A 14,013-nucleotide genomic window follows, 5' to 3' on the forward strand; every position below is an offset into this window, starting at 1 on the left:
GGTAAAAGAGAGGCAGGGTTCCTATTTGGCAGTTCCTGTCTTTGCTTGCGCTAAACTATCAGCTCAGTGAGTTGAATGGCATCGTAATGAAGAACATTCTGGCTTTAAACTGGAACAGTATGTGTGCAGGAGACAGAGGCCAAAGGCCTGCTTCAGATGATACATCTTCAGGGTCAGTGCAGCAGACTGTATTGCTTTCATTATGAGGAGCAAGTCTACATATTATCCAATGAAATTGGAAATCGTTATAAGTATTTTCCATAACTCTCTTGTGAAGTGGGCTGGCAAATGTAGAAGTGCAGACATTTCTGGAGTAGTGTGGAGTGATTGCAGGATGCATCTTTAAAACAGGCACACAGGTGATAATATACATTACAAACAGCAGACTGTTAAATGAAATTGCATGTATGGTAGCAGTTATAGATGTAATGCTATATTTCCTTATTGCTGTGAGGAATATGAGTAATGTTTAAATAAGTGTTGAAACCATTGTTTAAATCATAGCTTATCACCATACCAGTTGCTTTCATTTTAATGGAGAGCAGTTGGCTAGGTCTATATGTTCCCTTTTACTGCTAAAAGAAAACAGACATTTTTAGCAGGTCCTGATGTGCTTCAAAGAGTGGTTCAGTCAATGATTATATTTGTAATTAAAAGGTGATATACTTGCACTTATGCAGACATTTCAATCAGTATGAATTTATGAAGAATTTAAATCTCGTGAGATTCAAAAGGTTTTTGACAGATTAGGTGAGGCAGATGAGGCTAGATGAGGGTGATGTCATATTTATGATGGTTGCAGAGTCATTGTATGGGGAAGAGAGGTGGGCAGGACAACTAAGAAGAGGTGGAGTGGGGCACTCCCAAAACATGTGGAACTAAACTATTTCAGCTGTACATAGTTGACCATTTAAGTTTGTAGTATTATATTGTATGCAACGCTGGAGCTTCACTGAGGGTATCCATTCTTCCCCCTCTTGAGTAGAATCTAGTCTATGGCGAGGAAATTGTGGACGATTATATCACTGGAATGGAGCAAGTGGGTGCAGACCCCACCGACACCACAGTTGCCACGGATGATGCTCTGGAAACAGTAGAGGCCAAAGGCACACCCAGCCCAGAGGTGGTGGACTTCAAGGAGTATGACCTGAGCGAGTATGAGGTCAAGGAGCTGGACCCGAGTCACTACGACGATAGTTTCTATGACTACACCACGAATGGGGCCAAGTTCACCTCCACCTATGAAGATGAGATTGGCCCTGCTGTACCAGCCAAGACAGACAGTACTGAGAGCAATGTGAGTGAACATGTCATCAAGTGTTAATAAAACATTCATAATGTGTCATTAAGTCTACTATTGACCAATCTGACCAATGTGTGTCTCATACTGATAGTTTAGTGACTGATCGTTTAGTGATTTTTGATTAGGTTTTTGTTTGAGTTGTTTGTTTTTTGATGTTTTTTTGTTTGTTGTCTGTTTTTTTTTGGGGGGGGGGTTGTTATCGTTGTTTTTAGCTTACTTGACTAAATTTGGAGGCTTATCATTTTTAGAAGCAAGTGAATGTGTGCCACTGTGTTTGTGTGTGTTTGTGTATGTGCATGTGTCATGTGTGGGTGTGGGTGTATAAGTTTGACTATGTTATTTTGGTGTGGATCTGTTACAGCCTAATGTCTCTATATTGCAGTTCCTATCCCTCACACACACAATTACTCAAATCTTAGTGGCTTTTCTCCTCATTCCTGGAGAGTTTGCAACACACACACACATACACACACACACACACACACACACAGACACACACACACACACAAAAAAAAAAAAGACACATACATTGGAGAGATATCTTGGCCTCTCCCCATGCATAATCACTGTATGAATTGTCTCAAGTGAGTAAACCACATGCTGTGTTTGTCTTCCTCCTGGTTTCTCATGCAGAATGTGCTCAGATGGTAAACCTTTTAGCTGAGGCCTTTCACCAGATAGAGAATTGGACATAATGAGACACTGATGCATCGTTACACACTGATTAGCAGATAAAGCAAAAAAATCACACAGGAAAGACTCCTTTAAAGGAAAAAAAACACACACACAGTCTCCTTGTTTAAAGAGATGAACATCTGGACCATTTAGCACCACAGACTAACACAAGCTGCTTGCACTATAATGTGTTTTAATGTGCTATTTATTAGTTGTTTGGTCTGGCTAGTGAGTCATGCCCGTCCTGTTGACCTGCCTTTCTCATTCCCTGTGTCACTGTAGGTGGCGGGTGGATATGGTGGTGAGAAGGGGGAGAAAGGAGAGCCTGCTGTTATAGAGCCAGTAAGAAAAATCTGCATCTTCTTTCCGTTGTTAACACTTCTTTTGTTTAGGCATTTAGAGGCACAACTGATAATGTGCTTGCCGTGATTTTTCCTTCCCGGTGCACTAGAACATGGCGTGTTAACATCGATTCATTCATATTCCGGGCTGTCTCGCTTGCGGATGTTCTCGTCCCGCCTGCGGAGCCAGAACTGTACCCACCGCTTGATTTGAACATGGCTGGCATTGCAGGAGCTGCTAGCTGGGGGGAAGTGGATCTTTGGGATAGATTCATGAAAGAACGCTACAGTGACCTTCTGGCCAGCTCCTCCAAAAACCCACGTGGGTCTTCGTATGCGTACAAGTCTGGGCCAGGCTCAGCTTTTAGTCACCTTCTGAAAATGCACAGGCGAATTATGCTTCATCTTTGCATTCTTCTCGCCTTCCACCCCCCCTCATCCCCCCTTATTTTCCAACCTGCTGCTCTCGCTCAGATTTAAAGCCAGAGCTAAATGCTAATCTATCCACTTCCCCCTCCTCACTCTCAGTCTGCTTCTACTCTTTTGCAGGGGATGCTTATAGAGGGGCCCCAAGGACCTCCAGGTCCTGCCGTGAGTATGAACTCATTCCCACACTCATCCACACATGGATGAGCGCTACCAGGAAAAAGAAAATGTGTTAAAGGAAAGTGACCTTGCCAAAGCTAATGAAGTGCATGCATGTCCGTCTGTATGTGATTTTGTTTATGAACTGTCCCGGCGTCTCTTCCTCAGGGTCTTCCAGGATCTCCCGGTGTCCAGGGTGCTCCAGGCCTTCGTGGAGATCCAGGCAACAGAGTGAGTTGATGCTCCTGTTCTCTAAACCGTCCACCATCTGTGCTGGTTCATGCACTGGCCTAACACCATTACCCTTTGCCACCCCACAGGCAAACATGGTGGTAAAAAACCTGTGGTCCAAAAAGGGGTGAAAGAGGATGATTACATGTAACAGGAGCCTGTTTTGGGGCTTTACAGTCCTCCTGAGGTTCGGAGCACTATATGTAAACTGAGTTCTAAACGGTGCTTCTTTTAGCCAGTTTGCAGTATAATAAAGTACCAGTGCAGGGGAAATATAAGCCGTTTAGAAATATAAGGTTCTTACCTGACAGCCGGCAGGAAGACTGGGACAGAGCAGATGAGAGGACCCGAAAAACGTGGGCGGCCATGCAGAAACCGGATCTGCTCATAAACTACAACTCTAATTAAGCCAGTATAGCAGGCTGCTCTGATAAGTAATTCTCTGTGTGCTGTCTACATTATTCTTCAAAAACACACACACACACACACACACACACACACACACACACACACACACACACACACACACACACACACACACACACACACACACACACACACACACACACACACACACACACACACAGTTTTGAGGGAGCCAATCCTGAAAGCAGGTGTCAGTTTTCACCCAACTGCTGTTTGTTTTTTTTGTCTTGTTGTGGTCCCCAAACCTGATTGTGTTGTAGAGAAAAATTGTCCCCCTCCTTCACTAGATGCTGGGCAGGAGCTTTTTCCTCCCTATGGTGGAACTCCTTCCCCTCCTTTCCATCTCCCACACGCTTTAACCCCTTCCAGTGCATTCTGGGAAAGGATGGCACGCCTACTGCTGCTGTCCCTTGTCTTTCGGCACAAAAGCCTTTTTGTCTGAGAAGGGAAATGATCGTGTACTTCTGCTTTGATCCCAAGAGAAAAAAATATAGAGAACAAGAGAGAGAGAGAAAACCAGACTCTACTGGTGACAGTTACATATGAACTAATGATGGACATTTTTCCCCTGACCTGAGAATCCCCCTGCAGCGCACCCACTCACACACACTCACACTCACACACCCTACTGAGTTTTTGGAACACATACTGTATGCGCTAGGTGGCAGTGTGTTTGGAGCTCACTGGAACTTCACTAATTCTGGGTGTATACACACACACACACACACACACACACACACACACACACACACACACACACACACACATACACACACACACACATACACACTCATATGGGAATACTTTTGTGCATGCCATCTGAGAAAGGAGCACGATGCTTTCTAAAGAAATTACTCTACAGTATATGTACCATATTTTAGGAAAAAGCACCTTCATTGTGAAATGAAATATACAAAATACATAGTAAATTAGAGTCTTGAATAACACAGATCATAATACCCCTAAGCAATGTACCAAGTAAAATAAAAGTAAATGTAACATTAGAAAATAAAGATGAGGTCCAAGGAAATTAGCTTTTACATATTGCTCTTCACGATAAATGCACATTATGGAATGAGGGTTTAACTGGGATATTTAATCACATCTTTTTTCACTGGGATATTCACTCATATCTTCTTGTTAGTCCAGTCTACAGTTTATACAGCCCTTGAGAATTTGATTTATTAAAGATTTGGTGGCATTGTGACATATTGTGACATATTTTTCTCCCCACTCTTTCTATCATTTTCTCTTTCCACCTCTTTCTCTGCCCCTCCATCCTTCCCTCTATCTGTTTATCGTTCTTTTCTCCTTTCCTCTTTCCCTCTCTCTCCCCTTTTCTACACTCTCCCACTTTTCCTTCTGTTCTTTTTTTTCTTTTTTTCTTTCTCTGTCTCTGTCCCTTCCCTTTCATCTTCTCAATCTCTCTTTCTTTTCTCAATCTCTTACTCTCCCTCTATTTTTTTTATCTCCCCCTCTCTCTCTCTCTCTGATTCTGACTTAGGGTCCTGCTGGCCGCCCGGGTCTGCCTGGTGCTGATGGAGCTCCAGGGCCGTCTGGCACTGTCATCATGCTGCCGGTGAGCTGCTCCATCTCCCTCCATCCTGCATCGTCTGAGCCTCCTCTTCATCTGAACCAACACTCAAACACACAGACTATTTGTTTCTTTGTATGTTTCTTGTTTTGTTTGCCTGTTTAACAAAACCCTGTGTACTTTCAAGATCTCACTCTGGATCCAAACCCTAGATCTGGTCCTAGATCAGCAGCTACAACCAGTACCTCAAAGATCATTGCCATTGTAAATGCCCCAGTGGGTGTTAGCGGTTGGTCCACACTAGAAAGCAGGACTCTAAATTTATATCCTCTTCCATGCCAATCCAGACGAGGGTAATCACTGTTCTGGAATGGCCATATAACCATCGTGTGGTAAAGGGACCCATTACGTCTTTAGCTAAATGTATGTATGGAGTGTTTAATTTGAAAATAAGACTTTTTTTTTGTTTGGGTGTTTGTGCTGATAGTTCCGAGCAGGCGGTGAGGCATCCAAAGGCCCCGTGGTGACAGCCCAAGAGGCCCAGGCCCAGGCTATCCTTGCCCAGGCCAGGGTAAGTTGCCCTCAGTGCACAGGCCAGGATAAGCAACATAGCTCTGATTGGTGCTTCCTTGTGACTATAGGTTATGCTTCATGGATTAATATTGTGTGGGTCAACCCAATACATTAAGCTCTGGCTGTTTTTCAAATTAGTATATAATACATAGGTCTTGAAATGTTCTGTGTCACATACGGCAAGCTTGTAGAGCAATGCACTGAAGGTAGAGGAAAATATGACAGAATCATGTTTCTCATGCTCAGATATAGGCATATTCCTGTGCAGGTTTATGATTGACTGCTGTATTCCCACAGCTTGCTATGAGAGGTCCGCCTGGTCCTATGGGATTGACAGGAAGGGCCGGTCCAGTGGTAAGTGTCTCGGCTCAAATATCAAACCAATATTGATGGGAAATCCAGAGGATGGCATGTGTACTTCTAGATTCTCATAAACTGTCTTAATTATTCTGTAAACTCTTATACACACAGAGAGACTCACATACACATTGTATTTATCAATGTCATTTTTATTTTTCTCTCTTCCTTTGGGACTGGTTTGAACTCAAGCCCCTAAGCTTTTAACACACACTCTATATGTTATACTATATGTTATACCAGAAAAAGTATGTTCATATGGTTGTGATTTTTGTGAAAACATATGCCTTAGTTTAGACTAAGACTAGGCCTAATCCTTGTCTGGGAAACCAGCCCCAAAAGTGCCTACAGAAATGTGGTCAGATTTCATGAGTACTCAGGCAGTGGGTGGGTGTGGTAGACAGGGGTGTGGCCCAAACAGAAACCCAGGAATAAAGTGTTTACTTTTGAAAATCCATGTTAGTCTAAATGTGTGTGTGTGTGTGTGTGTGTGTGTGTGTGTGTGTGTGTGTGTGTGTGTGTGTGTGTGTGTGTGTGTGTGTTACAGGGTAGTCCTGGATCACCTGGTCTTAAAGGTGACAGTGGTGATTCTGGCCCTGCGGTAAGTTGAACCTGTCCATCTAAAACTCTGGTTGGTGTCTGACTAATGGAATATGCAGCTTTCCATAAGTATTTGAACAGTGAAATATAAGGTGCAGATATCTGAGATATCACTATTTGGGTATTTTGGAGAATGTGTGTTTTGTTGTTTTTGAATAATGGCACTTTTGTGTTGAGAAATGACTTTATGTTAAAACTATCATCTTCCCACCTACCATAGATACTTTGACCAATCTGTGCACCAGCCATACAATTGCTTTCACCTATAGTTATGTTAATCAACAAAGATGAATGGGACTAATTTACACACACATAAGCCTTGATGACACCACTTCTACCATGTTTCACAGATAGTGTGCCATTCCTTCATTTTAAGATCCCCATCGTGTTGAGAGCCCTTTTTCCATTTGGCCATATAACTTTGTTACAGAGCTTTGCGTCCTCACTTTTTATCTGTAATGTCATCAGACATTTCTAATTTCAATACTCACTAGTTTCATCTTGTAGTTCAAGCTCTTTTGCTGTAGTTTTGCTTTTCAGATCTATTGGAATCAGTGTCTGCTCAATAGTCTGTGTGGGGCTTCACTGTAAAATTTGTTTGTTTTAGTTTTTTTCTTTACAACTGTGGTGATGGTTTCTGACTTCAGCCATAGTTGTTTTCCCCATCAAACAAGCTCATTGAAAATCATTAGGTACATCAGTGATTTTTATTTGTTTTGTTTGTGTGTTTGTTTGTGTGCTTTTAGTCAAAGAACAAATTGTTTGATTTTGTGGTTCCTACTCAGTTCAGTTTCTTTGCATTCCTCTCTTGCTTCACACCCTGAGATGCTTCACAGCAAAAACATGGTGATGTCAGTATATTGCAGGATTAAATTACCAAGGCCTCTTTTATATTGCTTTTGCTTAAATTCTTCCGCCCAGTATTATGTTCACTTAAAAAATGTTCTATCAAAATGATAAAATAAACACCCCTGATGAAATACCCAGACCTTATTAAATTAAATTCCCAGATGATAGAAAAGGTGATATTCTGTACTTTGTGACCCAAAACCTGATTGAATGACTTGAAAAAGTCTTTGTGTACAAGTAAAATCACATGGCTATTATTTAATATCTGATTTGTAATTCTTTCCACCTGTTGTCCTTCCAAGCTTTTCCAACATGTTTTTGGCTTATCAATACTGCAAAACTTTGTGACAAAGGTAGCCCTTACTAATGCATGATGTTTGTGTTTTTTAAGGGCCCAAGAGGCCTACAGGGCCCCACAGGGCCACCTGGCAAATCTGGAAAGAGGGTAAGCATGTGGTAACCCCATGTCATGCTGTGCGCTCCAGTTCAACTGAGCTCTGTTACATGTCCACTTTGGCACTGTGACTGGTGGCGGGTTACAGTGGTTTATCCCAGCTATGCTTTATCCAGGGACAAAGAGAGAACTTAAATAGATATACAGAAGAGAGCACTTGGCCCAGTGGGCACCTTGTTGAGAACATGCTCTTAAAATACAGTTACATTGCCTGGATACAGTTACATTGCCAGAAACACTGAGACTAAAACATCCTAACATTTCGCTTTCGTTTTCAGGAATTTTAAATCATATTACTCGGGCATTGCTTGCATCTAGCCTTTTTTTGTCAGTTGGACATATCCAGGATATTATATCGAGTATCAGACATAGCTGTGGAAACCCTTCACTTGATTAAGTTTATGCACAGTTGTGTTATAAATGCTCTAAAAACTTTCAAACTTTGAGACTCCACCCAAGCCTCCTAGACTCAACACATTCTCTCCAGGCTACCAATGCCTACCTTAAAGAACCTCAGAGTACCCACAGACGTTTGCAGTTGTTCAGAAACATATGTGAAGCAGATTAGGCCTCCTGGAAGCACATGACACCAGGGTGGGGATGTTTCTGCAGGGCCGTCCCGGAGCTGACGGTGCCAGAGGAATGCCTGGCGAGGCAGGTGCCAAGGTAGGCTCACATACTCATGTATTGGCCTTCACGTGTAGCCAGAACTGACATGGGTTCCTGTTCCTTACATTATTGTTGTTTTCATGGTCTGACAGGGTGACCGAGGGTTTGATGGGCTCCCTGGTCTACCTGGTGAGAAGGGACATAGGGTAAGTGGTACAATAAACAGAAAATGTCATAAGTGTAACTGAGTGCTTTGCTTCAAAATGATACCTGTGAGTGCTGTGGTGAAATGGGGTGCTCTGAGCACTAGGAGCCAACCTTCACCATTATTTTGAGAGTGTAAACAAGCTTCCTTTAATATGACAGTGGTGCTGTTACTGAGCTTCCTTCTTGACCAACACCCAACTTTTAATGTTCATCCCCAAGTCTTCATCACAGCCTAGGACCACTTTTGACCGCAGTGCCTTTCATGTAGCACATCAGCGGTTGCCCAAGCCCCCCCGGGACCAATATAGCCCATGCCCCCGCCCAATGTGGGCACCATGGGGGGTGGCGGTGGGACAGCCTGCCTCGACTGAGCAGGGCCAAGATCACAGAGGCCAGAGCATATTTCCAGTTTCCTAACCCTCGCCAGTGTAATTACAGAGAGGAGTCCCCATCTGCTATAGAGCTGCCTTATAAATAGCAGTGCAGGGCCTTAACAATACGAGCCTTGCCAGGGTAGGCAGGGACCATAATAATAACTTCCACGCCTTCCACACCTCCATCGTACCAGTCATTTTCTCCCCTTTTTTTGTGTCGTTGCTCGGCAGGGAGAACAAGGGCCCATCGGTCCACCAGGGGCACCGGGAGAGGACGGACCAAGAGTGAGTGGTTCTTTGTGTATGGGTGTGTGTTTTTGTGCATGTATGTGCACAACTGTATATGCATTTCTGTGTTTTTGGTTTTTGTGTGTGTGTGTGTGTGTGTGTGTGTGTGTGTTTGAGTCTTAGTGGGCAGCACTCTCACTGCATGTCATTGCTTACAGGGCGAGGACGGCGAGATCGGACTAAGGGGACTTCCAGGAGATAGTGTAAGCATCTTTCTCTCCACTCAGTAAACAGCTCCAGCGGTGCAGTAGAGGCAGATTCAGCCACCCTGGGGCTGTTAGCAGCCTGCCTCTTAAATGAGACCTGCAGTCCATGGCATCCATTAGCTCTGTGCATATTTAAAGATGAATGTCTCTTCATTGCCTTCAGCAAACCAATAGCTGTGTTAATGGCTCTCTCTCTCTCTCTCTCTCTCTCTCTCTCTCTCTCTCTCTCTCTCTCTCTCTCTCTCTCTCTCACAAACACACACACACACTTGTGTCTCTCTTTCATTGCACAATAAGGTTTTTACACATTTCACTTTCACCCTTTGAGTAATAAGCTGATCAGCAGTGCAGTGAGAGATGCGTTAGTCGTGGTGGTGTGACATACCTGTAACATACCTCGAGCAGCCATGAAAGAAATCAACAATTGGCCCATTATTTTTAGTTTACATATTTGTCCTGTTAGCATCTTGAATCTTGCCACGGGGCATGGTTATACCTCAGAGAAGTGCCAGGACTAAAACATCTGAACATGGAATCTCATCCAATGAAGTGCAAAGTGGTCTGATTTTAATGGGTTGGAAAGTCTCCTTTGTGAGAAAGAGCATGTGCAGACACGGAAGCCCTGAGGGAAATCTCACTGAATAACAGGCACTCTCCACCTTGCACAAACACCAGCATATGGAGGAATGAAGCATGTGAGTTTGATCAATTAATCATCCACCTATCCATCCACCCAACCATCCATCTATCTACCTATCCATCCACCCATCTGTTCCAGGAGACCAAGTGTGTGGCTTTATCAGTTCAGTCCAGTCACTTTGAAATAGGTCCTGTTTTCTCTCCCTTGGTTCCGTGTCCGTCCTTCTGTGTAGCCGTCTGTGTCCATTTGTCCGTGTGATCATGTGTTTGAATGTCTGTTAATGTGCGTCTGTTTTGTTACTCAGGGTCCCAGAGGGCTGCTTGGGCCCCGTGGATCCCCAGGAGCCCCTGGACAGCGCGTACGTGTCATGCTGATCTCTCAGAATTTGTGTAGTTTCTTCTCAGAGACCATATAAAAACCTTGACATCTATTTCTCTTGCGCATGCACAGGGGCTATCTGGACTGGATGGCCCTGCTGGTCCTAAAGGAAACATGGTAGGACTCTCCCCTCCCAGACTTTGTTCTTTCAGACTAGATTCTTAAACACAAAGAGCCGCCATTTATATCTGTAACCCTCAAAACCAGTGGAGAGCTCCCTGCAGGAGTCCTGATTGGTTTTCACTAAGAACTTCAGACCTTGCTAAAATTTGACAGCTGGCCAGGCTAAAGGTCATGGCTAAATGAAGTCATTCAATAGGATGGTTGCAGTCAGTCTGACAGTGGAAATAACTCAGGACAAGCCTAGAGACATTGACCTCTGACCTAGAAATACAACAACAAGAAAAATGCATAGCATTTTGGAAGCAGGAAACTGCCTAGTATAGAGCATCGGTGGCTTTGTGTCGCTTCAATTACAGCTCCTTCTCCCCAGCTATAGCCAGTGTGTGTTTTTCATTTTTGAGCTTGTAAGTTACACATCTATAACTGACATGTCATTTTCCCTTACCAGAGAAATTAGAAGATTAGACTTAGGTTAGGTTACGTTAAGCAGTACAATATGAAGCCCAAATGAAAAACAGAACTCGTAATCCAGAACTGTCTGCTTGTTTGCTTTATTACAAGCACCGGGTGTCCACTTTTCGAAGCTCCCTCATCCTACCGTTTGAAATGCAGCCACTCTAAAGCCTATGACCATGGCCATGATCCAACTAGTTTCTCTCTTGCTTTCTTCTTTAAATCCAGGGGCCGCAAGGTGAACCAGGACCTCCTGGCCAGCAGGGCAACCCTGGCCCGCAGGTATGGTCTGACAGAGCTATGGGTTCCGCCCTCTTTCTTCAGCCTTTCACCTCTGCCTTGCCTCCCTCTTCTCCAGGCCTTTGTGTTTGTTTGTTTTTCTTCCTCTGTCTCCCAGACGGTGTGCAGGGAGCTTCCCCGCGCTCCCGTTTAAGTCATCAGTCTAGCCCCGCCGGCCCTTTCGGTTTTCTGTCATTTTCCTGTTGATCGTGATTAAGATGTCCAGCTACACTGCTACTGGCGGGGGGTTCAAAACCTTTCCTTCTCCAACTGACTCTTCAGGCCTGTCGTGTATTGTGTATCTCTTTACACAAACACCTACAATGATGTATATAAATGTATATCCTGCATCTTATTTATTACGTTTTTCTAGCATAAACCATCTGGTTGGATCTCATCCCCTCCTCTCATTGGTCTTATTAAATGTTTTGCAGGGTTTGCTGGGTCCTCAAGGCCCAATTGGTCCTCCTGGAGAAAAAGTAAGTGTGTGTATTATGAGCGAGAGAGCCAGAGGCCTGCCAGCCTCCCTCCTTGTTATTACAGAAGGATTTTTCTGCCCTAACCTCCATAAACGATTCAGCAGACCCATTGGTTTCCAAGCTGTAGGTTGTGAGCAGATTGCTGCTGACTAAAGTAAAACCACACACGCGTGCACGCGCACACACACACACACACACACACACACACACACACACACACACACACCGGCCATAGTTACATATAGTGAAATTCAAATTGACTAGTCTCACACTAGCAGTTTGTCAGATCTTTTGGAAAGAAGCCAGAACTGGAAGTCCATTAATTTGAAATGTGACCCCAAATCTGGTGGAGTGCTTTCAGACACACCATGTCATTAGTTCTCTACTGCAATGGCCACAGGAAACCGTAATGAAATGATAATACAGTGACAAGCCTTCTAAAAACATGTCACTGTTGAGTCAGATTGCAGGCGGGACCACGTCTGTCACTATGCTAATTGTGCAACTATTTTCTCCTTCCCTCTTTCTCGGTTCCCTCCCTGACATGTGCTCTTCCTCTATAGGGGCCGTCTGGAAAACAAGGGCTGGCTGGTTTAGGAGGAGCTGATGGTCCTCCAGTGAGTCCTCTCTGTCATTGCCAAATGAAGGAACCTTGAGCCATCAGTAACAGTGTAGCACTCAACACTTGTCAGTCAATGTCACAGGATTTGCCTTTGCAGGGCAAAAACCACAAACCTTTTAAAATACCTGACACATGACCTTTTGGAGTCATGGTGATGATGATGAATGTGTTGTTGTTGACTGTTTTCATTTAATTGGCTTTCCAATCCCCCACAGGGTCATCCTGGGAAAGAGGGCCCTCCTGGAGAGAAAGGAGCCGCAGTGAGTGGCTTTTCCTCTTTGTTCCTTTCAGAAACTGATGTGAAATCTATGAGACAGAAAGGCCCAGGCATTTGAGGTTGTTTGAGCTTTCAAGAAAGATCCAGAACAAGTGTGATGGGATTATCTGTAATAAGTCAAACACAACCAAAGATGTTTGAAATTATTATTATTTGTTCTTTTGGTCGGTTTTGATGGCATGCATTAAAGGTGTATTAATATTTGTCATTATAACTTACATTTAAACAATAGTGCACTGCTTTTTAATATCTTTATAATGGTTTTATATATCTTTTTGTAGGGTCATCCAGGACCTCAGGGTTCTATTGGTTACCCTGGCCCACGAGGAGTGAAGGTAAGCTTTTGTGTCTTTGAATCTTGACCATGAAATGTAACTCTGCCCACCGGAACTTCTGCCCATTGTCTATTTCTCTGTGCACCATTCAGGGTGCCGAGGGTGTCCGCGGCCTGAAAGGAAACAAGGGAGAGAAGGCAAGTCCTGTTTTGGCTTCCCTGCCTCTGATTGGATGGAGACTGGAAGTTGTGGGGCTGGGAGGGGCAGGTCATGGAAGCTGTGTGCCTGTGAGAGCATGGATGCCTGCCGATGGCTATCAGTCCTGGAATGGTTCTGGTTGGCTGGAAGGAAATGGGCCGTGAGGCATTCTGGTGGAATGAGTTGCCGTGTTTGTGTGTGTGCATCTAACTGCCATGTCTACCCCTATGCCCCTCGCTTTGAGTCAGCACCATGGAAACTGATTTCAGACAGATAAGTTAAAGGTTGAGCCTAAGACTTTGATGAACAAAAGAGTAGAAGAAACAGATTTGGTTTTGATCTTATGAAACCATTACCAAAGAGCCAGCTTTTCAGTTCCTCACACTGTCTGTAGAGCTGTTGAGTTAAGTAAGATAGCTCTCCAAATAACACACAACCCAAGATTAACCAGAGCAGTAGACTAGTACTATTTCAAACTAGCAGGTCAGTTAAGCAGTTTCAGACTGTATCTTCTACAATGACCACCAGATGCCACTGTTTCCATCAACTAGAGAGTTTCCAAATTCAAACCTTGCGAGAGCTATTGTATTTGAAAATGGATAATGTAAGGTATAAATCAGAAGTAGAAAATAATTGTAAATTAAATTATGGATAGTGAGTTTATCACTTTGTAGGCA

The 14,013-nt window shown here is 43.8% G+C and overlaps 1 protein-coding gene across 3 annotated transcripts in view; it reads left to right on the forward strand.

The window, feature by feature from the left end:
• col11a1b (collagen, type XI, alpha 1b) overlaps positions 1-14,013 on the forward strand; it is a 61,354-nt gene that overhangs the window by 18,067 nt on the left and 29,274 nt on the right. For all 3 annotated transcript variants that reach the window (XM_027031245.2, XM_035528311.1, XM_035528312.1), the window contains exons 8-28: positions 986-1,297; positions 2,261-2,320; positions 2,869-2,910; positions 3,073-3,135; positions 5,066-5,140; positions 5,583-5,666; positions 5,966-6,022; positions 6,573-6,626; positions 7,866-7,919; positions 8,541-8,594; positions 8,690-8,743; positions 9,350-9,403; positions 9,565-9,609; positions 10,557-10,610; positions 10,703-10,747; positions 11,435-11,488; positions 11,920-11,964; positions 12,528-12,581; positions 12,802-12,846; positions 13,145-13,198; positions 13,291-13,335. In XM_027031245.2, coding sequence (XP_026887046.2) covers positions 986-1,297; positions 2,261-2,320; positions 2,869-2,910; positions 3,073-3,135; positions 5,066-5,140; positions 5,583-5,666; positions 5,966-6,022; positions 6,573-6,626; positions 7,866-7,919; positions 8,541-8,594; positions 8,690-8,743; positions 9,350-9,403; positions 9,565-9,609; positions 10,557-10,610; positions 10,703-10,747; positions 11,435-11,488; positions 11,920-11,964; positions 12,528-12,581; positions 12,802-12,846; positions 13,145-13,198; positions 13,291-13,335 — 1,404 coding nt within the window. The remainder of the gene's footprint in view (positions 1-985; positions 1,298-2,260; positions 2,321-2,868; positions 2,911-3,072; positions 3,136-5,065; positions 5,141-5,582; positions 5,667-5,965; positions 6,023-6,572; positions 6,627-7,865; positions 7,920-8,540; positions 8,595-8,689; positions 8,744-9,349; positions 9,404-9,564; positions 9,610-10,556; positions 10,611-10,702; positions 10,748-11,434; positions 11,489-11,919; positions 11,965-12,527; positions 12,582-12,801; positions 12,847-13,144; positions 13,199-13,290; positions 13,336-14,013) is intronic.

This window comes from Electrophorus electricus, chromosome 7 (genome assembly GCF_013358815.1).
Source record: "Electrophorus electricus isolate fEleEle1 chromosome 7, fEleEle1.pri, whole genome shotgun sequence".
Classification (NCBI taxonomy): Eukaryota; Metazoa; Chordata; class Actinopteri; order Gymnotiformes; family Gymnotidae; genus Electrophorus; species Electrophorus electricus.